At 37.3% G+C, this 24,556-nt stretch overlaps 5 protein-coding genes across 7 annotated transcripts; 2 read left to right on the forward strand and 3 right to left on the reverse strand.

The window, feature by feature from the left end:
- The first annotated feature begins 5,801 nt into the window (after positions 1 to 5,801).
- LOC137708656 (thymidine kinase a) lies at positions 5,802 to 7,387 on the forward strand. The gene is made up of 4 exons (XM_068447776.2): positions 5,802 to 6,074; positions 6,204 to 6,348; positions 6,695 to 6,816; positions 6,923 to 7,387. Exons 1-4 carry the CDS (start codon positions 5,857 to 5,859, stop codon positions 7,200 to 7,202), a joined length of 765 nt encoding a protein of 254 aa, XP_068303877.2. The 5' UTR covers positions 5,802 to 5,856; the 3' UTR covers positions 7,203 to 7,387.
- Positions 7,388 to 7,563: 176 nt separating this feature from the next.
- LOC137708655 (Phototropic-responsive NPH3 family protein) lies at positions 7,564 to 10,406 on the reverse strand. The gene is made up of 4 exons (XM_068447775.2): positions 10,141 to 10,406; positions 9,979 to 10,048; positions 8,610 to 9,752; positions 7,564 to 8,421 (listed from the first exon to the last, which is right to left on the reverse strand). Exons 1-4 carry the CDS (start codon positions 10,236 to 10,238, stop codon positions 7,681 to 7,683), a joined length of 2,052 nt encoding a protein of 683 aa, XP_068303876.2. The 5' UTR covers positions 10,239 to 10,406; the 3' UTR covers positions 7,564 to 7,680.
- Positions 10,407 to 12,517: 2,111 nt separating this feature from the next.
- Positions 12,518 to 15,084, reverse strand: LOC137708747 (putative serine/threonine-protein kinase WNK11). 2 transcript variants are annotated; one of them, XM_088688667.1, is made up of 4 exons: positions 14,928 to 15,073; positions 14,396 to 14,465; positions 13,742 to 14,259; positions 12,518 to 13,186 (listed from the first exon to the last, which is right to left on the reverse strand). In XM_088688667.1, exons 3-4 carry the CDS (start codon positions 14,243 to 14,245, stop codon positions 12,821 to 12,823), a joined length of 870 nt encoding a protein of 289 aa, XP_088544793.1. In that variant the 5' UTR covers positions 14,246 to 14,259; positions 14,396 to 14,465; positions 14,928 to 15,073; the 3' UTR covers positions 12,518 to 12,820. The 2 variants fall into 2 exon arrangements, with proteins under 2 accessions (XP_088544793.1, XP_068303996.2); XM_068447895.2 differs by lacking the exon at positions 14,396 to 14,465 and having other exon boundaries at positions 14,928 to 15,084.
- A 1,917-nt stretch (positions 15,085 to 17,001) lies between these two features.
- On the reverse strand, positions 17,002 to 18,914 carry LOC137707867 (uncharacterized). The gene has a single exon (XM_068446798.2). The coding sequence runs from the start codon at positions 18,694 to 18,696 to the stop codon at positions 17,182 to 17,184; it is 1,515 nt and encodes a 504-aa protein (XP_068302899.2). The 5' UTR covers positions 18,697 to 18,914; the 3' UTR covers positions 17,002 to 17,181.
- Positions 18,915 to 20,394: 1,480 nt separating this feature from the next.
- On the forward strand, positions 20,395 to 24,236 carry LOC137707855 (uncharacterized). 2 transcript variants are annotated; one of them, XM_068446781.2, is made up of 5 exons: positions 20,395 to 20,648; positions 21,398 to 22,146; positions 22,233 to 22,383; positions 22,481 to 22,612; positions 23,394 to 24,236. In XM_068446781.2, exons 2-5 carry the CDS (start codon positions 21,549 to 21,551, stop codon positions 23,938 to 23,940), a joined length of 1,428 nt encoding a protein of 475 aa, XP_068302882.2. In that variant the 5' UTR covers positions 20,395 to 20,648; positions 21,398 to 21,548; the 3' UTR covers positions 23,941 to 24,236. The 2 variants fall into 2 exon arrangements, with proteins under 2 accessions (XP_068302882.2, XP_068302885.2); XM_068446784.2 differs by having other exon boundaries at positions 20,511 to 20,648; positions 21,525 to 22,146.
- The last annotated feature ends 320 nt before the right edge of the window (positions 24,237 to 24,556 follow it).

Below are 24,556 nucleotides of genomic sequence, written 5' to 3' on the forward strand. Positions count from 1 at the left end.
AATAATAGTTCACAATCACAACTTAAAACGAAACCACGACATGTCTAAAGGGTTTGTCAACCAAAACGAGAAATATGACCACCTTTGTTTACCATTTGTTAATAATAATAAAAAAAACATTGTTTTTTCTTCTTTTTATCAAGGGGACATTCAGTGGCGAACCACGATTATCCACCCTTTTTAGGCTTAGAGTAGGTTGAGAATTGCACCTTACCAGTGGCTACGATCAAGTAGATTCACTAAACCACTTGTAGTGGTTAATAAAAGAACATTATTGACCATTACAAATTTACCATCTAATTCCCTTTCTAAGAAAAAAGGATATAAAAAAAAAAATTATTATTGAGAGGGGAGAGGGTTTGAAACTATTATAATGATTAAAGGAAGGTGAAACTTTGGAACCTGAGATGCATGGATAGAAACTTAACCCATAGAATATTAGACCACATGCATGGGGAGTTTGTTCTCCTTCTAAGAAAAAAGGACTGTAATGTAATATCCTTTAAAGTTGCAACAAGTAAAAAGGACTTCATAATCTTTATGAATGAATGGTAAAACCTATTGGTTAATCGCTTTGGCAACATTAAATCAATTGCATAATGTAACCAACCTAGTTGCAGTGGTGGATTCAGGAATTGTTTATTGGATGAGCAAGGTATAAGTTCTCGTTGGCGGGAGGGGCTTAGGCTAAGGCTTATAATAGTTCCGTTGTCATTCGATCTTGACTCTTATTAAACTACTCATACAACAAGAGTTAGGACCAAATAACAATCAAACAATTTAAAGGTACCCTTGCAAATGAAGGACCAGAAACATATAGTAAAGTTTGCAACCCTTGTACTTATAATTGTCACCAACTGAAATTAATTAGGAAGAAAACATAACAACAAAACGAATGATATCTTGGGATGATACGGTTCTTCTCATTGGGATGTTTACCAACTCCAACTGACTTAAGATTTTTTTTTTTTTTTAAGACATATGTTACTCTACCGACAATTTGCATGCCTATGGAGCCATATTCACACTACATTTATGGTTATTTTTTTTTTTTAGCAAACGATATTATTTATACTAAGGAGAGAAAGGTGAGCTTAACCTCATAATGAGCTAGTAATAATGTGGTTCAAATTTTCCTTTGGCGAGAATCGAGCCTAAGACCTTTCAATTACAAGTGAAGATGAATATCACTAGACCGTAGTACTAAGTTGTCACACTACATTTATGTTAATAAGCAAAGTTTAACTCGAAAATTACCCAATTTTATAAGAGTGGTGCAATCCACACACCTCTTTTTTTTTCTTTTTTTTTATATCTCTCACACTCCGGTCAATTTCAACTGTTGGATCGAATGAATTGAAAAAAATTAAAAGACAAAAATTAACAAGAAATGTGTGCATGAGATGTAAAATAGATATGTAATGTGTGGATAGCACTGCCCTTTCATAAATAGATAAAGTAACCTCGAGTATCATATATCTAACAAAAATTGACATTTGTAAATTTCGCAAAGTGATCAATAAATATGGCAATGAAGATTAATCTACGATGCTCTTACTGTTATTATATCTCAATATGAACTTTTTTACGCACGAGTGAGCGTTCTATCAGTCTAAACAATTGGATGATAAACAAATCGACAGGTCAGGTTGTTTAATTTACAACATATCGATAATTAATGACATGTTAGAAGGTTTTTAAAATGAATCGTTCATATATCGATGTGTATTATTGATGCGAGTTAAGCCTTTTTTTAACATAGTTTTGCAGGCATCAACTATATATGACAGCAATGTCGTCGAGTCCTCCTAGTTAATCCTTTTTTTAATTTGGTTCTCTTAACAAATATATATACCCAGTAGTACGAGTCTATGAGAGATTATGGGGTGGGTAGGGTTGCTACATGCAACATCTCACTCAACGAACACCTCTTTATGCGCAAGCCGTAAATATAAAACAGCTTGATTCGAGACTTTCTCTAATGCTATACAAACTTACTTGTCTATACATGCACATGTCAATTGTCACACGCGCAAGTTATTAAATTGGTAAATCTTTTGAATGATATTCACATTTGGAATATATGATTAGCAATTAGCATATATTTCTTCTTGCTCTAGCTGGCGCTGAACCTCAACCCTCCAGTCATGCATTTCTCACGTGTACGTTTGTTCACTTTGTACCATTTTTCAGTACTTGACTGTACTACCCTTGTCTCTTCCAAATATATACATTATATCTAGAGAATTATATCCACGATTCCTTTTGTTTTTAGGTGTTTACAATGGAAGGCTAGCATGGTCGATCATCTCATATCCAGGGATATTAATACTTCATTCTCAGTAAGGATGAAAGTCTTTCTTCTTCACTAAGTAACGTGATATCATGTTTACTATACAAACGTCATAATTAAAACCATTCATTTTCTATATAATCATCTCAGTGGAAAGTCTTTCTTCTTCTCCATATATAGTACGACATCGTTTCATTATTATAGTTGGTGCATGTGCTGATCATGGATAGAGTCGGCATCATGCAGTCACATGCAACGTTTAATATTATTTATTTACTAGGGTTTCTTTCTGTAGTTCAAAAGAGGAATCGATGCCTGCCTTGCTCCCTTCATTCTAATCATCCGGTCATCTTCTTACTACTTTTTAGGTTTCCCTTTCCTTAAATTTTCATAGAGATAGAGGACATACGTGGTAAGATTAACAATGTATGTTTGAAAATTGAAACTCAATGATGGAACAAAAGTTTAACCCTAAAACACATCAAACAATACTTTAAATAAAACTAGTTGGTGACATGGGTGTAACTATATTGGTTACAACATATATGTTCTCCTTATGCACTTGAGTTCGAATCTCCGTTCTTGTAGTTTAAATTAGTTAGTTGATGACGTGGACGTAATTACATTGGTTAGAGCAGATATGCTCTCCTTATGCACCTGAGTTCAAATCTCCGTCCTTACAGTTTAAATTAATTTAAGCTAGAACATCGGTAAAGTATTATTTATAATAGAAAAATGTTACATGCTAAACATCGTTGGAAGTTAAACTGTGGAGAAAAATAAGTGAAATATGTTTGAAAAAGAGGGGATTATCTGAAATAAAATCACCATACAACCCATCAATATCAAATATATTTTAAGAACAATTAGCAACCAAGAAAACGTTCCCACAATTTCCAAAGGAAAAGTGGTAGGCATGCAAGTTTGTGAGACTAAAAACATGATAATATAATTAGGTTATGTGTTGGAAAACAATAACTTTACATTCTCCATACTAGTAAATTACTACATTTCACGAAAAAGCTTTCCTTCATCATCAACCGATGAAAACTTGTTCTAGAAAAAGCACTCCCGCAACATCACGGAGAAAATCAATGAATTAATAGTTTTTTATATTCACTTTTAACAAGATTTAATCCAATAATTTATTTTTAAAACGTCCATATTCACAAATCTTGCGTGTGTAAATGGGTGAAGTGGTTATCTCTAATTAACGTTTTCTTGTTTTTGACTTCTTGACACCTACTGCCTTCAACTGTTCATATAATATATAAATTTGACTTAATTAATTAAGAAACTCACTTGTGTAGAAATTTGGTATGATTTTTCATTTTTTGTCACGACGTTAATGTAAATTATAAATTAAATTAAGTTAAGATTTTCGAGTATGCATATAGATGCGGAAATACAATAAACAACCAATACGTAAAAATTATAATCGTGTTTTATGTCAAAAATGCATATTAGATGGGTATTTGCATTATATAAAGCTTTTAAGGGAAATGATTCTTATTATTTTTTTTTTTATAAAAAATAGGGATTAGTTGTTGGGTCCATACAACATTGAACTTTAACGATCCGAACCGTTTATTTTTCAAGCTGCACCTCATAGATCACCCTTACACAATATTAGCCAAATCGGAAATATAAGACATCTAATTGTGTTAAAAAAAAAATTAACGAATACTTTGTTATATAAGAAACAATAAAACTTTATCTTGATAATTAAATAAGAAAATGGTTTCGGATTAAATTGGGTTTTTACAAAGATGATCTATGAATCGAGACTTACAAAATAGACAGTTCGGATCGTTGAAGTTCATATGAGACAACCCGTTTTTCCTTTAAAACCCATAATCAATTATCACTCATCACGGTAATAAGAAATTGTTCTCGTAATTTAACCAATAAGATTGTTTACAGATAATAATATATGTTAAACATACATATAATATGAACCGTATCATGTGGACCACCTTAAAATATTAAAAATATTCTTACAGTTAAAAACACAAGAAGTTGTCTTCGCGGAGCAACCTTAATAAGTACAAAACATTATTTTGTCGTGAAAAATTGTCAAATATCGAAGTGGAAAGTAGACCATTGTTTTGCCTAAGTTCGTCGTTCCAATTACTTCGTGTAAATTTGGAAAAAAAAAAAAAAAAAAAAAAAACCTTTGTGTAAAAGTTTGTGAAACGACACATTTTTCATCTGTCATCTGTCTCTTCACGTTGTAGATAAGAATAGCACCCCGACCTCCCTATCTGCATACGCATTGGAATTTAATGATTTTAATGGGTAATGGTCAAGATATGAATAATGCGATTGAGTAAAGTTATCAAACTATTATTTTGTTAGACTTAATTAGTATGTCCTTATGTTACGTAAAAGTTTGTGAAATGAAAATTTTTGAATCATTCAACTTCATGGAGATTGATTGAATATATGCGTAGCGAAAAAAAAAAATTTAATAGGGTTTTCATTGGTAATAGTTTATGAAATTGACCAAAGTTATTATTTTAATCTCTCAATTTTAAAATCAATCAACGTTTTCCTCTCTAAATGAACCACCGCACATCAATTTAGTCATTCCATTTAAATTTTGCCAAGTGTTCTGTTAATGTGCTGATTAGGCACACATAAAGGGTCTATAAGTCCAACAATATGTTATCACATTTATACAAACTTGACATAATTTATACGGAAGGACTAAATGGATGTGTGGTGCCAATTTTAGGGATGAAATTGATTGATTTTGAAATTAAAGTACCAAAACGAGGATTTTGGTCAATTTAAAAAACTATTAGTGATAAAAATCCTCTTTAAATGAATACATTTCGAGGGTAAAAACAAATATAGCAAGGGTAATATTTTTTACAACTAGATGAAATTGAGCATGAAATATGAAAAGCAAGTGGTCATTTACTATGGTGGTGGAAAAAAGTTGAGTCATTGCATGATGGTTTGGATTTGAACATCTTCGATGGTTAATCTAACAACATTTATTTATTTTTTATTTTTTGAGAAAAAGTAATCGACACTTTAATCATACGCTTTAGTTGGAGAAATGAGAGAAAAAGAGAAAAAGAGAGGGAGTTTTTAAGTTTGAAACTTTTAAATAGGTTGTTTGAAATGAGAGGTTTTTCAATGAACATTAGACATTACGCCATATATTATTATATCGTTATATAAGTGAAGAAAAATTATTTTAGTATCCTCTACTTGTACAATGACAAATAACATGTGTCCGTGTCTCGCACACACTGAAAAACCGCAAAAAAGTAATCACGGATTCAATTCAGAAACAACCGATCCGGTTCAAAAACAATTTATTCCTCTTTTTGTACACTTTTCCGGGTCAAAAACCGCAATTTTCTTTTCATTTGGGTCCCAAAAAAAAAAATCATAATTTCCTAAATTCCCAATTTCCATCTAAACTTAATTTTACCTCCAAACCAATTTTTTTTAATTTTCCCTCCAAATCTTTTAACAAGTCAAATCAAATGCAGCTCCATTTCTCTCCACTCCCACCTACTCTCCTTCTCTCTCTATTTATTCAGATCATGAAAGCTTTCGCCTTCCCATCTCTCTTCTTCCCTCCCCAAATCTTCAACCTCTTCTCTTTCTGCAGCCCGAAATCCATGGCCTCCTTCAAGCCCTCCATTCCCCCCACCAGTGACTCTTCTACCTCCGGCGAGGTCCACGTCATCATGGGTCCCATGTTTGCCGGCAAAACCACCGCCCTACTTCGCCGGATCAAGTCGGAGGGAAACAGCGGCAGGTAAATTTGGATTTTTTTTATCAAACCCAAGTTCGATTTGTGAAGATTTCTAGTAAAGATTGAAGCTTTTTGTTAGATCGTTTGATAGATGCTAAATGGCACTGAAGTTTCATTTTTTCTAATGTGTAGGAATGTGGCGATGATAAAATCGAGTAAGGATACGAGATACGCCATCGATTCGGTTGTGACTCATGATGGGGTGAAGTTTCCGTGCTGGGCACTGCCTAATCTGTCGTCGTTTCGGCAGAATTTTGGTGGAGATGCTTATGATAAGGTAATTCCGGAGCTGGGAAATGTGTAAATTGTTTTTTGGTTTATCAAGTTTTATTTATTTATTAAAATTATTTTGGTTATTATTTGACTTGACTGGGGCTTTACTATTGGATCTTGGCCTTTGATTTTTGCAAAATATGATATGGCATTGTAAAACAATTTGATGGTGTAGCCTGATGAGGTGCAATTGTACTAGTTATGTTCCCGCGATTCGGAAGGGCAATTTTTTCGCTTTGATGGTTGCAATGGTTTGATGTTCGGCATAGGTCTTGTTTAGTGTCTGCAATTTGAATTTGATGCATATGATATGTTCTAATTGCCTAATCCCTTTTGGGATATGTTGACAGCTTGATGTTATTGGTATCGATGAGGCTCAGTTTTTTGAAGATCTGTATGATTTCTGCTGCACGGCTGCTGATCACGATGGAAAAACTGTAATTGTTGCAGGCTTGGATGGTGATTACTTGAGGTGGTTTTCAAATTAAATCCCCCTTTTCTGTTTTGCTCGTGTGGTTAGTTTCTTTAGTTGGTATTTAGTGCTCTCTTATTGATGGGTGCGTTGTTATTGTTGGCAGGAGGAGCTTTGGCTCGGTGCTTGACGTAATACCACTTGCTGATTCTGTGACCAAGTTGACGGCTCGATGTGAAATGTGTGGCAAACGAGCTTTCTTTACCCTGAGGAAGACGGAGGAGACCAGGACAGAACTGATTGGCGGTGCTGATGTCTACATGCCTGTGTGTCGCCAACATTATGTCAACGGACAAGTTCTCATTAAAACTGCAAGAAGTGTAGTGGAGTCCCATATATTTAAGAGTGTGAGTGACACATTTTCTGAAGCAACTCCAGTCGTTTAGTGGCAATAATAGATCTTTCACAGCCTAGTATGTCGTTCGTTTGCTATGTATTTGAATCAGGCAATTGGCTTTATCGCCTGCTGTTGTAGTCTAACCATGTGGAGTTTGGACCCTAACATGGTTTTGTTGGAATGCAGTTGGATGTATCTCTTCTTGTTATGTTAATAGACCGAAGTTTGCTTTAATGCACCACTTCTGCAGTTGTACTTTTACTTATCAATCTAATCCTTAGCTAGTTGTGTTGCTTATTACAAATTTCAATCTCCTTCGTGTGGGATCAATTTGTTAGCATCCTTGCGTTTTTCGATTGTTACATGTTGGATATATGAACGTGTAATTCTATGTACTCTTGGATACAACGTTGCACAAAAATAGACAACTATCCTCATATTGATGCCCTGGTTGCAAGTGAATGAGCAAAACTACATTTTCCAATAAAATTATACATGATCAGTTATTCACGCCTTGTTTACAATCATCAGTGGTTCTGATTTTCGCACATTTTATTCTGACGAGTATTCTGCTGCATCGGCTTAGGCCATGGAGAGGAGGCAGCTGGCTTTCTCTTTGGCTTTTTACCTCCAAACAAGGAGATCCGCCGAAGGACCTTCAGCAGTCTACTGGCATACTTTCTCTGTGAGGCAAAATTCACAGAGCCAATGCAACTTGTCACTTGTCCGAGCGGGTTACTTCTTTTGCTTGTTGATCTACCTTCTTTGCCGTACAATTTCATGCTAGATTCTGTGGTTGAGGCCGGCTCTTTCTTTGAAATGCTCTGCCATTGAAGGCTCCGCTTCAAGGACATGAGCTCTTGTTCGAGGTTCTGAATTCTGAAGCTTGTTGACTCATATTCCTTCCTCGATAACTCAGGCCTCTGATTTACATTGTCCTTCTGCAGCAAGAAGCTCAAGGGTCTGCTTCCGGACTCTGCTCTGTCCACACATGGACTATCTCCGAGATTCTGGCTTTTTGAGTTTGGACACCTAGAGCTTTCAATGCTCCCTGAAAACTCTGGACAATGTGCATATCTGAACGAATCCGAGCATTCTTTGAAAGCTTGGTGTGTGCTGAGCTGCTGGACAAAAAGCGCCTGGACAATCAAACGCAGCGGCATCAATTCGTTTTGAACAGCCTCAATGCATGCCTCTTGTGACAGTTTTTGGCAGTTGAGGTACTTGCAGACTGCCCACTTCTCTTCCTGGGATGTATTCGGGTGCGCCTGAAGATCAGAAATTACACACGAGTTTCGTTAAAGTGTAGAGCTTTTTCAGTAACGACAATAGTGAAGGCAATAGAGGATTAGGCGAGAAGAACTACACACGAAGACAAGGAACCGAACTCCACAAAAATACGAGAAAGCTCATAAAGACCTATATAAAACGGTAGAGTTCATGACGAAGTGTTTACCTTTAAGAAGATGTTCATTGCCCTGTAGAGTTTATCATGACAGTGTCTGTATGAAATCGGGACTCGTTCGATGAGTTCCATGAACCTTTTATGCTCCATGTTTGGATCAGGAACTATATGGGAAAGATATCCATCCCACAATTCTGCAACAATTGTGTCTCCTGCTGAAAGATTGTTGTCCGACTCCATGGTAGATGATACATATGCTGAAATTATGCTCTCCATTGTTGCAAGCTCCGTGCTGGAAGAAATTGACTCACTCCCACTTTTTGGAAACAAGAAGTCTTCCAGCTGAGCAAAGTGCAGCAGAGATACAATCTGCCCTTCCAGCTTCACCCTACTATCGATCCTCATACCTACTTCCAGGGATCTAGAAAGAATTGCGAAGTAAAACCCGATTGGGATGGATCGACTAGCCTTGTCCCCCATCGGCAGCAAATCAAGAACACCTTGTAAAATGACTGAAACTTTGTGATCATCCCCACTTCTCTGACCAGAATTCTCCCAGAATTGGAGGGTTTTCGTCGAAAGCACCCACTTGTTAGCATAGAAAACAATGATGGGGCTCAAGTACTTTTCCTTCATGCCTTGCCTTCTCAAAGATCCTATAATCCTCTTAAAAAATCCAAACGGCAGCGCAATGAGATCCTTGATCCAAAGGTCTTGACTCAGAATCTCCCTCCCCATTTCACAGCTCCAATTTCGTGTGCTCAATGCTTCCAACGTGAGCACAGGCGTGTCACGCCTTCTCTCTGGGTCAAGGATCTCCATGCAGGCCATGAAGGCGAGGCACTCTATGCACCGGCTCACGATGAGCAGGTCTTCAGACCACGGAAGCGAAGTTTGGCACTTTTGCAGTACTATCAGGGTGTCATCCCAGTTCTGCATCACCACTTGGTTTAAGTAGAGATCAAAGCGCTCGCAGAGGTTTCCGGAGGAGTAGTCTTCTGTCATCTCAAGAAACTCTGCTGCACATCTGAGGGCTACCACATTGAATGGATCAATCAAGGTGGAGGAGCCATAGATGAAGAGTGCAATCATCTCAAAAGTCTCTGGCCCGCCAGGGAACCCCGGTGGCAGCTCAATCTCATTTGATTCGTTCAATCTCTTGTTGAAATATCCACTCTTTGAAAAAAGTGGGAACTGAACAAAAATCGCAAATTGAAATTAGACCAAATTTTAACAATTTTGTTAAGAAATCGAGAGCCGTAATCTCCTACAGAGAACAAGTGCAAAATGATATAAACGCGATCGAGAACACAAAAGTAAACAATCAAGAACAACTGACAGAAGAATTTAACTTAGCTCGCTAGCTCAAATTCCACGAATAACCAAACTGATTCGTATAATTCTACTTCCGATTTCTTACCTTGTGGAGGTTGAAGATCTTTCCGCCAACACGAACGCTAACAGAAACAGGCAAACCGGTTTCTTGTGTCCTGAGAAAAGATTCACCACACATGAAAAACTCAAACAAAAAAGTGCTCAAATTCAATGCTACAAAGTTGCTAACATATTCCAACAATCTTACCATGATAAAATCTTGATCTTGAGCAAGGCGGAGACGTTCGGAGAAGAGAAAGGACTCGACGCCACGGAGCTGTCTTTCAAAGGGCTTGCAACTTCCATTGGAAGAGCTCATAAAAAAGCTGAGAGACTGGAGATTTAGTGAAGCTGAAACTTTGAGAAGGCAATGACTTATGGGAGTGCATTCTACGCTTAAGCATAAGCATGTGATTTATAAATATAAGCATAATTTGGCTGCCCAATTGCCATAAAATGCTCGGGATTTGTCTCACTAATCGAAGAAAAGTATACATAATAACTTGTGGAATTGGCAAAACAAGTGGAATTAAGTGGAAGAATGATTGAAATTAAAGAGATGGTTTTAATTAATTACTTGATTAATATGTTAAATTAGAAAATGTGTCCACGCAGACACATTCGTGCAAAATTGTTTTTGTGTAGTCATAGTCAAAGTCAAATGCACACGAGTGAAACACTCTGAATGTCCAAATTTTGAGGCTTCAAAAACGTTCTCGATTGGTGAGTAGTTGAATTCTTGGTGCAAACAAGTCAGTAGAATATGGTTAATTTCCACTCCTTTCCATGTTGTTTGCTTGCATCACAAGTTTCGTGTCTATGCATGTATGTGACTCCCCAAACTAGTACATCATCAATTTGAATGAAATTCTTAGCCATCCGATTGGTATTTATAAGCAAATGTAAGGTTTATTTTTTCCTTAATGTGGGATTAATACTCTTAACATATAGTCTCATTCGATTTAAGAGCTGGCCTAATCCGGCAACTTTGATAAAGTTCTTGAAAAGCCTAGCTACTTGATAATAAAGTTCTTGAAAGCCTAGCTGCTTGGTAATTACTAACGTCGAATTTCCTTGACCATTTCATTTAGAGGCACTAGTCTATGTTATGTTAAAAGCTAATTTGATAATTACTAACGTCAAATTTCTATGACCATTTCATTTAGCGACATTGGTCTTTATTATGTTAAAAGAAGTTCTTAGTTCAAATTTCATGTACGATAAAAGAACAAAAAATTACCACACGACAATTGAGGGTAGTTTTGGAACATGAGAGATGATATGCAAATGCCATGCATGCATGCAGCCATGAAAAGTCTACACAAAGAGGAGGTGGGAGATGGTGAATTGGTCATGGAGAATTGCAAAGGATGTGTTGGGGGAAGAAGAAAAGGAAGAATGAGGTATATGTGTGAATAAACTAGTAAAACTATAGTTTTGAGGAAATGATGATTAAAATAATGATAAAAGGGGAAGATGATGGAGTGCGGGTAAAGCAGCTTGAGCTTTGTGAATGTGACATGAAGTATTTAGCAAACACCCAAAACGGCACGGCTTCTCTAAATTTCTTTGGTGCTTCGGATGAAGGGCTTTTGCTTTGCTTTCTCCTACCAACTCCCAATCCCCAAAACGACTTTTTCTTTGCATGTCCATGCTACTAATTTATACTTCCTTTTTATATTTATATATATATATATATATATATTGATGTAAGTACTCTCTGTGTGTGTAGGAAATAGATCCTCTCCGGATTCCTTTCCACCTAATCCATCTAGTTCGGGATCCGGACTGTTGGAATTTGATCTAATGACTACAGTTATTATCACTTTTAAAGAGGCCTCATGTTTTTAGCCGTTTGATCAAATTTTAACGATCCGGATCCAGACTAGGTGGAAAGGGATCCGGAGAGAATCCCTTTCCATATATATATATATATATATATATGTCCATATACTAAATACGTAACATGTCTTGGAAGTGTTTGTTCCAAAATAATTAAACAAACCATTGAATAAGTAAAATCCAGTACCGGCTCTGAAGAGGAGCAGCTTGTACGATTACATATACGTACTAGCCTTGTGCGTATGAGCTGAGCTGTATTGTATTGTGGGTTACAGCAAATTCTCAGGGACTTTGAAGTACAGCTATGATCCTTTTGGACCAAGCAACACATTCCTTCAAATTTGCAAGGACACAATAATTTTAATCAGTCAATTAATCGCTGGCAATATATCTAAGTGGAAGTAATAAGATATATATATATATATATATATATATATATATATATATATATATATAATATAGGATGGGCTCTCCACAAAGAAATAGATAAAATATTGCCAATCTGACTCTCAATTCTTGTATCTTAAGCTTTGAATTGGATAAATAATAAAACACTTAATTAAACATAGTACTGAGAGCACCGACTATTTTCCCAACTGATGTAACACATAATATAGCAGTAGCTTAGTCGTTGTTAATAAATGCGGTTCAGTATGCGCTCAAAGTTGAACGAACGAACCGTCGCCGCATCGCTGGGATTATGTGCCATTTGGGTAGTTTTTTGCTTAATGGACACTTGTGCAAAAACAAACTAAAACTTTCCCATAATATTTTCGAAGTCTAAAAGCAACATCACTATGGAGTATAGAGTAGCAGCATTCATTTTTAGTACAAACCCAACTGCACAGGTCAAGAACTACACAGAGAGAGAGAGAGAGAGAGAGAGAGAGAGAGAGAGAGAGAGTATGGGCATACACTTGAACAGAAACCCCGTCAAGCGGTTGTGATGGCTCAGAAATGAGAGCCAGACGAAACCCCTGTATTATGAAACGAGGTCTTGAAAGATGACAAGTGTCCAAAAGCCATCACAAGCTCGGGTCAGGCTCTTACTGATTGACTTCAGACAAGAAGGGATCCCTGAGAAGATCAGAGGCTGTAGGTCTTGCCCTCGGCTGGGCTATGGCTTTCTCAATGAACGCCTTCACCTCTGGATCGTTCACCTTGTTCAATGCTAAGGGCTTGATACCTGTTGTCACCTTCTTGTATATCTTAGCAACAGAGTCGCACTCGCTGTATGGTATCTCCATTGTCACCATCTCCAGCAAGCACAGCCCGAACGAGTATATGTCCACCATCTCTGTGTAATCCTCTTCATACAGCTCGGGCGCCATGTACTCGGGTGTACCTATAATCGAATGTGCTAAATGGTTCTTTCCCACTATTGCTGCAAACCCCAGATCACCAATTTTCACCTGTAAATGAAAAGCATAATGGTCAAGGTTCATATTCTTTATGAAATGTTCATGAAAAATGGCCATAACGACTTAGGACTTCGTATGTCTATTCATATAATATTAGGTAATTATACAGGGAAGTAGGCATATCATTTCTGAGTTTTGTTCGACTCTTCAATCACATACGTAATGCTCTTTCGGGGTTCAGTGAACTAGATGTAGCAATGGATATTGAGGACTGTGAATTACTATGACCTTATGGTGATGCAGTGCAGAATATAGATATGGAAATGTAACATTCCAAAAAATAGGATAGGATGGAAAAGTCTGCTCACTGAAAACACAAATAAATCGAACCTCGTCTAGTGGCACGAGCTACCAAGATTCATTTTCCATCAAAGTATGTTAAAAAAGCGATCGCAAGATTAAGAACACTGTCACAGATAAGGGATTACGTTCTATTGCTAGCAATACAAACCAACTCTGATGAAAAAATACTGCCTACAAGTAACCAAATCTATGGTCACAAAAATCAGGAGAAACAAGTTGACACAAGTGATGAGTTATAATTACCTGGCCAGTATTCCCGTTGATGAAGATGTTGCTGCAGTTAAGATCTCTGTGAATGATGCACGGCTCATGCGTATGGAGGTATTCCAATCCCTCAAGCACCTGTCTCGACCACTTCTTCAGAGCCTTAAGCGACACATGGGGATGCTTCTCCCTGTACTTCCTCAGGTTTCCAGAATTGCACACCTCAGTGATAAAATTCATAGTGTTATGCGCCTCTTCCTTCCAAACACTGTGACAAACAATGATATTCTTGTTCTTCAATTGCCTCAACAGCTTAACCTCAGAGTAAAGCCGATTTATGAGTGTTGGATCGTCGCTGAAATTGCACAACCGGACCTTATTCCAGGCCACCTCTGTACCTTCCTCCTGATCAAAAGCCCTATAAACCTTCTTCACAGCACCATGACCAAGGAGATCAGCATACCGCCCATACCGTCCAGTTGGATCAACCTCCACAAATGGTTCAGCATCCCCATCAGATGCATTCGAATTCCCAACTGCCATCTTCAAAGATCACTCTGATGTGGAATAAAATCAGTTAAAGCTAGAAACAACTGCGCCCTTCACAAACTTAAAACTAAAACAAGTAAAGATCTGGATGAAGAAATGCAAATGCCATACGATATTAACAAAATTGGAAATGGGATTTTTTACCATCACTCTCTAAACATGTAGACACATTCGTACGGCGATACTACAAAATCATCAACAGGCAATCTAATAACTAACCAAAAGGAAAAGAGCAAAATAAATTAGAAACTTCGAGAATCAAAATTGTAAGGTAAAGAAAGATTACCTCCAACGCCGATTCATACTTTTTTTTTTCCGGCTACAAATCTCGATTCATTTGAAGTTTTTAACTACAGAACTCGGTTTCAATTGCGTAAATGTATCTCAACACACAATGATGCATGAAGAACACAAGGAAACACAATTCAAGCAAACAACAAAACCAAGAACTAGTTGGAAAAATTATTTATTGAAGCGCTAATCATGCTTAATTATATGAATTTGAAGCCAACAACAGTAAGAAAGATCGTAAGAGACTGCTAAATACATCAAGATTAATCAAGACTACTGCTAATTACATCAGGATTAATCAAGTAAACAAGTAATTAATGTTGAATCGAGCTAGGATTACAGGACTCCATTTCTTATAGCATGCAATTCTAGAGAGAGAGACTACCTTGAGATTCTTGGGCAAACGCAGTGAAGCTCTTGGACGCAGAGAGAGAAGGCGGTACAGTTCAAAGGGAAGGCGGTATTTATAGCCCCCGGGAAGCGGGGAGCACTGGCTACTAGACGACGTCGTATGGCGACGGAATAACCACGCAAACTTTGCTTTTTTCATCTGTTTCCGTGTCAACAAAAAAAAAAAAAGAAAGAGAGATCAGGCCGTCAGAGACTCTCGGAATAGGATCTCTTCGGATGTTATTTGTGGGGATATAGATGATTAATTAATCGTATCCGTTTATTGTATATTGTGTGATTAAAAATTATTTAAAATTAAATATAAATAATACTTAATGAAAAATAAACATACGATATATGATAAACGAACACGATTAATTGATCTCCGAATTCTTAAGAAGATCTTTGTTCCGAATATAATCCTGTTTTGGAAACACGTGTGAGGTTGCCCTTTTTCTTTTCTTTTTTTTTTGTCATGAGAAACAAAAAGTAAACGTAGATGGCACTTTTACCGTAGTAGAAAAAAGTAATTGTCTATATATACGAATACCGAAATGATTGAAAACCAAATCGAACCGAAAACTATTGGTTCAGTTTCAGTTTGGTGGTTAAAAAATCGAATCGAATGAATATAAATTAATATTTTTTTTATTTTTATTTATGTTGGGTGTTTATTTCCAAGTTCGATTCCAAGTGAACTATTAGTCTAATTTCAATATAAGGTTAAGTAAATCTAACTTTAAGCCCAAATATGTTGAAAGTCTTATTTCCCAAATTTTTTTTTCTTCATTTCCTTTCCAATTTCTAGGTTAAAAGGTAAAACGAAAAAAAAAAAAAAAAAAAACTAAAACCAAACTGAAGAACAAATTGCAAAAACCAAACCGAAGTGTAATTTCAGTATAATTTTCAATTTTGGAAAAAAAAAAACACTGAATGAAACAGAACCCACCCCTAGTAGAGATAGAGATAAGGTGTCATGCTTTGATAACGTGTGTGGGTGAGTGAAGAGGAAAAAAAAAAAAATTTCTTTTTGTGCGTAATTGGTTGAATATCCATAATATTTTATTTTCTATTATCTCTATTGACTTGTGAATAGAGGCTTAAATCATCTTTTCACTCTCTTTTAGTTGATAAAGAGAATTTGTTAATAGATAATATAAATTCATGTGAAAATATATAAATTAGTTGTAGTTATTTCAGTAATCAAGTCAAAGTGTTAGTAAATGCAAGCAAAATACTAATCCATTTCCATGTGATGTAAACTTAATAATAAACGTGTTATCGCACACGTGAGTTAGGTTAGTTGATCAGCACATTGCGTCCGGCCATGAATGCACCCTTGATTGTTCACCGTCGTAGTTTAGAATATCGTAGGGCTGAACCGAAAATACAAAATTCAATCAAAGTTCAACAACTCGGCATGTGAAGCTCGTGAAAGTATTGACTGTGTGACCAAAAATTCCAAAACTGGCTGCCCATCAAGAGCCAAAGACGTATCTGGATGGTCAATCAGAATAAAGTTTACACAGCACCCGTGTCTGAATCCAACATTTCCAAATATTTCTCAAACCAGAAACCCTTTTTTTTCTCCCCAGAACAAGGAACTGAGTTCATCGCCTATGCCAAACAATTTTACCAGAAATCACTTTTCCCATGAGGTACAATATCAGAGTGTTTCGAAGTAAGTGAGAAAACATGTGAATTTGTACTTGACTGGCCTTTAAGAGATTCGGAGGCACGGATACCGGATTCAAACTCAGTTCCCGGTTCAGGCAAGCAAATCTATCTCAACTTTAATGACCGATTTGTAAACGTTCAAAATGTTGAGGTGGATTTAGGCAGAAAGAAAAGATTTACAAGTTGCTTCTAATGACATTGAGTAGTATGCATTACTATGCCGAGAAAGCTCGTATCCTCAACAACATGATATACTCTGCAATCCGAAAAACGAAACAGAAAATGCAGCAGGATTGTTGATTATACAAAAGCCCATTTGGACATCCCTCTCTATGAAGCAGCAAAATGTCGAATGACACATATCCCAATCTAAACTGAAATTCTGAAGGAAATTCAAACAAAGGAACGTAATGCCAAATTACTCAGGTAGTCAAATATGTAACAGCATCCAAAGTGACATTGATAAACCAGCACAGAAATTTTACAGATATAGTTGAAAACAGAAGGATTATCCAGTGCCAAACAAAGCATTGATTACTACAATGGAACATCATAACAAAGAAAACTCCAAATTACCAATGAGGATTAGTGCCCTCCCTTGCAGCAGAAGGTGATCTCGATACGATACTAGCATGGCTTCCGAGCCTCGACACACTCCGTCCACCTTTAGGAGTAGTAAACCCTGGACTTGAACCTCGGTAACTGGCACGAAGAGTTTCATCAATAGAAGACGAGGACTTGCCCATTGCATTTCTTACAAACTTCTGAGCAGCAGGGGAGAGTGTCCGCACACTTGGACTGGCACTGCCACCTCTAGAAGGCGACGGCAGAGGTGGCTTGTGAAACAATTTTGACCTTTCCCTCAATTTGCGTGCAGCTTCCCTTGACAGCGAGTGAGCCTTTTCGTCTCTTACAGGCGGGCATGGGATCCTATATTGAGGCCCTTCACTGCCACCAATATCAACTGGATTGTCCTCAAGATCCAACCTCAGAGGTGTCCCTTCAATTTCACCCCATGTAATAAACGGTGATTCATCAACACCCGGTGCAGGCGAGGGTGTCTTCACAAAACGATAACCATTATCCGCTTTCTTCTCCGATTCCACATAAAACGGATTGGGCGTCTTTCTCAAATCATCCAAATCATACTTCTTCAACTTATCCCCATCTCTATCCATAATAACTGGGGTTGCACCTGCAACTGTGGTATAGAGAAACTCAGCCATAGCATCCTCCTTTGGCCTGGAATCCATCGTCTTCCCATTAAATCGCGTGTTGGGTCGACTAATTTCCTTCTCCAAACTCTTCATCCTATTCGCACGTTCCTCCTCAGTCAAGGGAGCCTCACCCCGATCAGCTGGATGGTACATCAACAAATTCTTTGCCGTATACTTCCACCCATCCAATGTACTAGGCGGCTGATCCGACGTCCCATACCCATCTGTAATCCTATCCCTCTTCACATCCTCAATCGATTTAACCTCCTCCTTTTCGCCTTCCATCAAATACTCATATCTCTCCTTCCTCTTCCTATTCACCTTCTCCAAAATATTCGAAAAACTATAATTGTCCTCACTCGTATACCGCCTTAAAAACTGATCAAGCGACAATGATCCCTCCACGCTATCATCACCGCCGCCTGACCCTACCTCACCAGACAATCCCACATTCGAAGCACCCGGGGTTTTCGGGGTTTTACCATCAAATTCATCGGCAGGGGTATAACTACGCATAAAAGTCGAACCTGGGGTTCTACCATCAGGGTCAGGATTATGAGTTACCTTCTTTCCGCGGCGCTCGATGATCTTCAACTGGGCATCTCGGATCTGAATCGGGTCGCGGGTCTTGATCGCTTCGAGCCAGTCGAGGCGGTCCCGAAGCTTGGAAATATCGGGAAAGAAGTCCCTTTCGATGATCTTCTCGATCGCGGCGACATACGTGTCCTCGTCGAGGACCTTGGGATGGCCTTTAGGGTCCTTGGGTGTGATTTGGGTGGAATTTGTAGGGTTTTGGACGGAAGCATCAGAATTTGCAGAGGGCGAAGGGGATGAGAGGTGGCGAGGAGAGTGACCCGGAGTGAGAAGCATTCTGCTTCTGGATTAGGGTTGGGATTTGGGACGAGGAGATGGTGGGATTGGAAAGGGGAGAAATTGAGGGTTTTGGCAAGAATTAGGGGACGAATTTTGGGAATTAGGGTTTGAGGTTCGTGTGTGGATTGGATTGGATTTGGAATTGGGGCTGATTTAGGAAGGGACACGAAACGCGTGCGCTTGTGTGTGGCGGCGTATGTTCTGACGCGCGTAATAAAGTATTGCCTGTAGCTCCTGGCAACTTGTCTTAAATGTTTTTTTTCAAAAATATTTATTAGCTTTATTATTTATTTTATCAAAAAGAAAATAAGTTTTAATATTTTGGTCTAATTATACTCAAATTTCACTTTATTTGAAAGAAGAAGATATATAAGTTCAAATTTTATAAATAATAATTGTTGAATAAAAAAAGTTGCTTCAATATATCTTTAAACATACAGTTTCTAAAATTTTAGCAATAAATATCGATGAATTTCAACCAAAAAAAATTATTTACTCGAAATTCACCTTTCGTTTATGTGTTATACAACTACAAGAAACTATAATTATATTTTTTTGGAAATTGCTTTATCAAGTATATTATCCTAACTCTTTAATTAAATGTAACTCTCATATGAACAGAAAATAGAGCAAAAGTGCCTGCAACTACAAGAAAAACGTGATATTCCCTCTATTGAGTCTGAATTTGTTATTTTTATATTTCATATAGAGGGAACTTAAACCAACTTTTTACTTCTTAGTGATCTTCTATTCCCAATATTTAAACGTGTCTCAAGCTCAATATCTCCTTTCCATCAATTTTAAAACCAAATTCAATATTTAAATGTGTCTCAAGCTCAATATTTAAATATTTTTTTCGAAAATATTTATTTGCTTTGTTATTTATTATTTATTTTAACAAAATGAAAATAAGTTTTGATATTTTGGTCTAATTATACTCAAATTTCACTTTATTTGAAAGAAGAAGATATATAAGTTCAAATTTTACAAATAATAATTGTTGAATTAAAAAAAAAAGTTGCTTCAATATATCTTTAAACTCACAGTTTCTAAAATTTTAGCAATAAATATTGAGGAATTTCTACAAAAAAAAATATATTTACTTTAAATTCACCTTTCGTTTATGTGTTATACAACTACAAGAAACTATAATTATATTTTTTGGGAATTGCTTTAAATTGTACCGAGTGTATTATCCTAACTCTTTAATTGAATGTAACTCCCATATGAACAGAAAACAGAGCAAAAATGCTTGCAACTACAAGAAAAACGTGATATTCCCTCTATTGAATCTGAATTTGTTATTTTTTTATTTCATATAGAGAGAACTTAAACCAACTTTTTACTTCTTAGTGATATTCTATTCCCAATATTTAAATGTGTCTCAAGCTCAATATCTCCTCTCCATCAATTTAAAAACCAAATTCAAATTAATGTCATTTTGTCTTCTGGAAGCATAAGATAGCAAAAAGAAAATATAAAATTTTCTACTTTAAAAATGTTTTTTATTTTATATTTTTTTAGTAAAATATTCGGTAATTCAATTAAAAAATGATTTTAAAATGGGCCCCGCTGCACGGCGTAATTACAACACCCTGGAAGTGGCGTTATCACGGTCCAAACTCCAAGAAAAAGCCTATGGCCCACGTGCCCAAGATTCGTACGGCTTATAAGCAATCAAACCGCCGGACAGCCAAAGGAACAAAGATTCTTCCGTGCACCTAATCACAGGTAACAAATATCTCTCCTCCCCCTCTTTCTCTCCCCCCATCGGATTAGACTTTTGGCAAAGACTCAGAGAGCTTCGACTCGTTTCTCTCACTGCCACCCAGCTCCTCACTGCCTCCCGCCAGCTCAATCACAACCGCGGACGTGATCTACGGCTCTGATTCAATCTCCGGCCGCCGGCTTCCTGCGGAATTGGAGCAACTGATCGCAAAATTTATAGGGTTTGTAGTTTTCTCTTTTGGTACTGTGTATAGGGTTTGTACGAGTTCCAAAATTGATTCTTTTGAGATTAATGTTTTATTTTTTTTTAATAATGGTATTGTTTTTTTTTTTTTTTTTTTTAAACCTAATTGACCTGAAATCATGGGCTTTGATTTTTTTTATTTGTTTTGATTTTTTAATTATTTGTTGTAGTTGTAGCTCTTGATTAGCATATGCTCTGTTTGGTTGCTGAGAAAGTGCTAGAAAATTGCGTAATTGAGTCCGTAATTTTCCATTGCTTTAGTTTCATTTTACTGGAACCTCGCGGAACTGAGCTAATCATTTAACTCAATAGTTAATTTGTTAAAAGTTATGAACTTGTGTTTTTTCGAGCTAAAATTTATATTTCTAGGTAAATTTTGCGTGGTATTTTTCCAACTTTTTTTTTCTCCCTTGTAAAATATGGACAAACAGAAGAATTGAAAATTTTGGAGAGCACGAACATCCTAAAACCGTAGCAAAATTTGAAACATTAGTGGCGAAACTGATTCACCTGCTCAAGTAATATGCTTAACCAAATTAAAACAATACGGATTAATTCATATACACGCGTCCGCACACATAGAAAACTCATCCATTCACATTAATAACTGAGGACTAGGAGGAGTGTCGTCTGTCATTTCTTTTTAAAACGGCAATTGTGGTGTTCGTGATCTTCATTTAACTAGATTGGGACATTACCTTATGACTGCTCTGATCTATTTTGCAGCTAGCAAGTCCTGACCGTGCCATTCTTGTCCTTGCTTTAAACGATCAGAGTTGAACAACCTGCTGCATTGGCATTTTTTTCAAGGCCAAGATCAACTGTGATGGTGTCATCCTGAGCTGAGTTGTAGGGTGTGATAAAGAATCAAGTTCACATGATTTCTCGAGGGGAAGATGGGACAGATAAAGTTGCTTCTGATGTAGTACGGAAGAAAGAGAGTTCTGATAGTGAAATTAATGTGCCACATCAAACTCCTAATAAAGGGATCTGTCCGTTGCAATCAGATCATAAAGGAACTGCTCAATTTCTAACACCTGAGAAAGCGTCACAGGTGCCTGATGGAGTTGTTAGTGCATCACAACCAAATCAAGAAGGAAGTGCTTCCTCTTTAACATCTGAGAAAACCCCACAAACCCCTGAAACCACTGCACTTGCCTTGCGATCTGGTCAAGAAGGAACCACTCCATCTACTACACCTGAGAGAGTGTTAGACGATGGTTATCACTGGAGAAAATATGGCCAGAAACATGTCAAGGGAAATTCATATGTAAGAAGTTACTACAGATGTACGCATCCAAAATGTGAAGTGAAGAGGCAAGTGGAACGTAAACAAAGTGGCCAGATAACAGATACCATATACTTTGGTGAGCATGAACATCCTAAAGTCCAAAGTGTCCCAGCAGCTGTTAGTTTTGTTGTGTCCATTGTTGATGACGAAAGACCAGAAGTGGTTTTAGAAACTGATGGTGAAGGTGAGAATGAATCTTAGTTGTTATCTGAATATTGTTCTTACAATGCCAAATCTTGTTTAATTTATTTGATGACCTTGTTTTTGAAGATAAATCGTCCAATGCGCATGGCCACACATCTAACCAGATTGAGCCGGTAGATCCCCCACAGCTTTCAAGCGTTGCAGTTACTGAAGCCGTGCAGGGTGTGCTCGCTCAGTCAAATAGAACAAGAGATGGCGATCCTGACCCTAAAAGACAGTATGTTCTTGCAATATCTATTTTGAATTTTCCTGTGCACTGGTATATAACACTTACCTTTGTTTAACTGATATTGAAAAAATAAAAAATATATCAGGAAGAAGGCAAAACATAAAGGCAACTCATTACCCGTGGTTGTTCAGACTTTGAGTGAGGTTGATATAGTGAGTGATGGGTACAGATGGCGCAAATATGGGCAGAAATTAGTGAAAGGCAATCCAAATCCAAGGTATAATCAGTTTGATGCTTCCATGTATTGACGATTTATATGAGGCATGCACCAAATTTCCACTCTGCTCATTGGTTTGGAATTACAGAAATGCACTGATCACGTCTGATAGTTTCACTGCTTATGCAGACTAAATTTCATTACGAACTTCGGCCTGAGAGCTGATTTTATCAGCTGATATGAAATTTAACCCCTAATCTTTGTGCTCGATCTGGTAAAGAAAAATTTTAACTCATCATTACAAGTTTGCAATCGCTATCATTAAACTGCAAATGTAATATGATGTGAAAGTATTTTACACGCTATATTCCACCCATGATCTGATTCTGGACTATGTACAAAATCGACGTTGGAGTCTAATGGTGCAAGCCAATGTCTGTCATGGTGCCTTTTTAACAATTTCATCGAAAACCTGTGCAGTCTGAGACTTGCATGTGCAGTAATTGCGTTGATCACATAGGACATTCTCTTTTTCTTCTTGTAACTTGCGTATGCATCTCTAGTCTTGTATCTTGCTCTTGGGATAAACTGGAAGAATTAGATATTTTTACTTCTAAGACAATAGTGACTACGTTTCTTTGAGCTTTGTTCAAACATGGTCTGCTTCTTGTTTTATTTAGTTTGGTCTTGTTTGGTGTCAATGTCATATAATGATGTGAACAGAATCAATTTGTGTTTCAAAGTTTTCAGTTAATCTCGTTGGCATTTTTTTTATTTGTCTTACTTTCTTTGGTATACTGTGTTGCTGACTCTGCTCTGCTTCTGCACTTGCATTATGTAGGAGTTACTACAGATGCTCAAATCCTGGATGCCCTGTTAGGAAACATGTAGAGAGGGCGTCTCATGATTCGAAAGTGGTTATAGCCACATATGAGGGGCAACATGATCATGATATGCCCCCGACAAGGACTGTCACCCATAATACAGCAGCATCAAACGTGTTTACGACAGCCCGCATTAGTGAGTCTGGCACTGTACCCAAGGGGAATGTTGTACGCCGCGAAACTAGCCCAGAACATGAAGTTAAACCAAGCAAGCAACGGAATGATGAGTCAAAAACTAAATCAAGTGATGTTGCTGGCTCCGATATGGTCGTTGATTCTGATCTGAGCCCCAAAAGAACACTACATGAGAAGTTGGTTGCAAAAGCATGTACCACAAAAGAAAGCGAGCCCCCTTACATGGTTGTTTGTAGAGCAGATCAAATGAAAACTCTTGAGTTGGGAATTAAATCAGAAGGCGATGATATGGTTGTTTGCGACAATCTGCGTCCAGAAAGTAATCCATTGGAGCAAGAAAAGCCGAAAGCAGAACCCGTTGATGGTTAACCTGCAATGCTGGATCTAGATTCATCGACGCCCTAAATAATGTATCAATGCATCAGGACAGGCCTGGAGCTAGGGTTTATCTTATTCATTGTTCCTCTTGTTTTCGATTCGGGAGAGGATGCTCTGGTGGAATGCCAATAACGATCAACAGCGGATTGGAAATTTAACAAACGTTGTGTAAATTATTTATATAGATTGAATGACCTCAGAGATGTAGAGATTAGACTAAGGAAGGAGGACTCATGTCATGTTAGTACTTGTATATGAAGGTTGTATCGCGTAGTTTACTTGAATAATTCTGGGCTTGTGGTATCGATTGTTGCGATTTAAACGCTATAGTTTACTAATTGTTGCGATTCAAGGACAATGGTTTGGTTCCATTCCGCCGCTCAACCAACGGAGTTAGCACGAGAGGAAAGTGTGGTGTTTATACACATCCAAAAAAGTACTAACTTAACATCACATATCATTCCGATCTAGGGTTAGACAGGGACGATCGATACTAGAGAGACCAAAATGAAACTTGGCTCAATTTGAAGGGAAATTTTGTTTTGGTCAAAAGTTAGGTGGGGTTCAGAGAGGGGAAGGGGGTGGGGAGTCTCGAACGCGAGGGAGG

This window comes from Pyrus communis, chromosome 17 (assembly GCF_041283825.1).
Source record: "Pyrus communis isolate YQ-2024b chromosome 17, ASM4128382v1, whole genome shotgun sequence".
Taxonomy (NCBI): Eukaryota; Viridiplantae; Streptophyta; class Magnoliopsida; order Rosales; family Rosaceae; genus Pyrus; species Pyrus communis.

Coding starts and splice junctions, on each gene's coding strand:
- LOC137708656 (XM_068447776.2), top strand. CDS start 5,857: ATGAAAGCTTTCGCCTTCCCATCTCTCTTCTTCCCTCCCCAAATCTTC. Junction 6,075..6,203: donor TCGGAGGGAAACAGCGGCAG/GTAAATTTGGAT, acceptor TCTAATGTGTAG/GAATGTGGCGATGATAAAAT. Junction 6,349..6,694: donor GTGGAGATGCTTATGATAAG/GTAATTCCGGAG, acceptor ATATGTTGACAG/CTTGATGTTATTGGTATCGA.
- LOC137708655 (XM_068447775.2), bottom strand. CDS start 10,238: ATGGAAGTTGCAAGCCCTTTGAAAGACAGCTCCGTGGCGTCGAGTCCT. Junction 10,049..10,140: donor AAGATCAAGATTTTATCATG/GTAAGATTGTTG, acceptor ATCTTTTCTCAG/GACACAAGAAACCGGTTTGC. Junction 8,422..8,609: donor CAATGAACATCTTCTTAAAG/GTAAACACTTCG, acceptor TCTGATCTTCAG/GCGCACCCGAATACATCCCA.
- LOC137708747 (XM_068447895.2), bottom strand. CDS start 14,245: ATGGCAGTTGGGAATTCGAATGCATCTGATGGGGATGCTGAACCATTT. Junction 13,187..13,741: donor TCAACGGGAATACTGGCCAG/GTAATTATAACT, acceptor TTTCATTTACAG/GTGAAAATTGGTGATCTGGG.
- LOC137707867 (XM_068446798.2), bottom strand. CDS start 18,696: ATGCTTCTCACTCCGGGTCACTCTCCTCGCCACCTCTCATCCCCTTCG.
- LOC137707855 (XM_068446781.2), top strand. CDS start 21,549: ATGATTTCTCGAGGGGAAGATGGGACAGATAAAGTTGCTTCTGATGTA. Junction 22,147..22,232: donor TTTAGAAACTGATGGTGAAG/GTGAGAATGAAT, acceptor TTGTTTTTGAAG/ATAAATCGTCCAATGCGCAT. Junction 22,384..22,480: donor GATCCTGACCCTAAAAGACA/GTATGTTCTTGC, acceptor AAAATATATCAG/GAAGAAGGCAAAACATAAAG.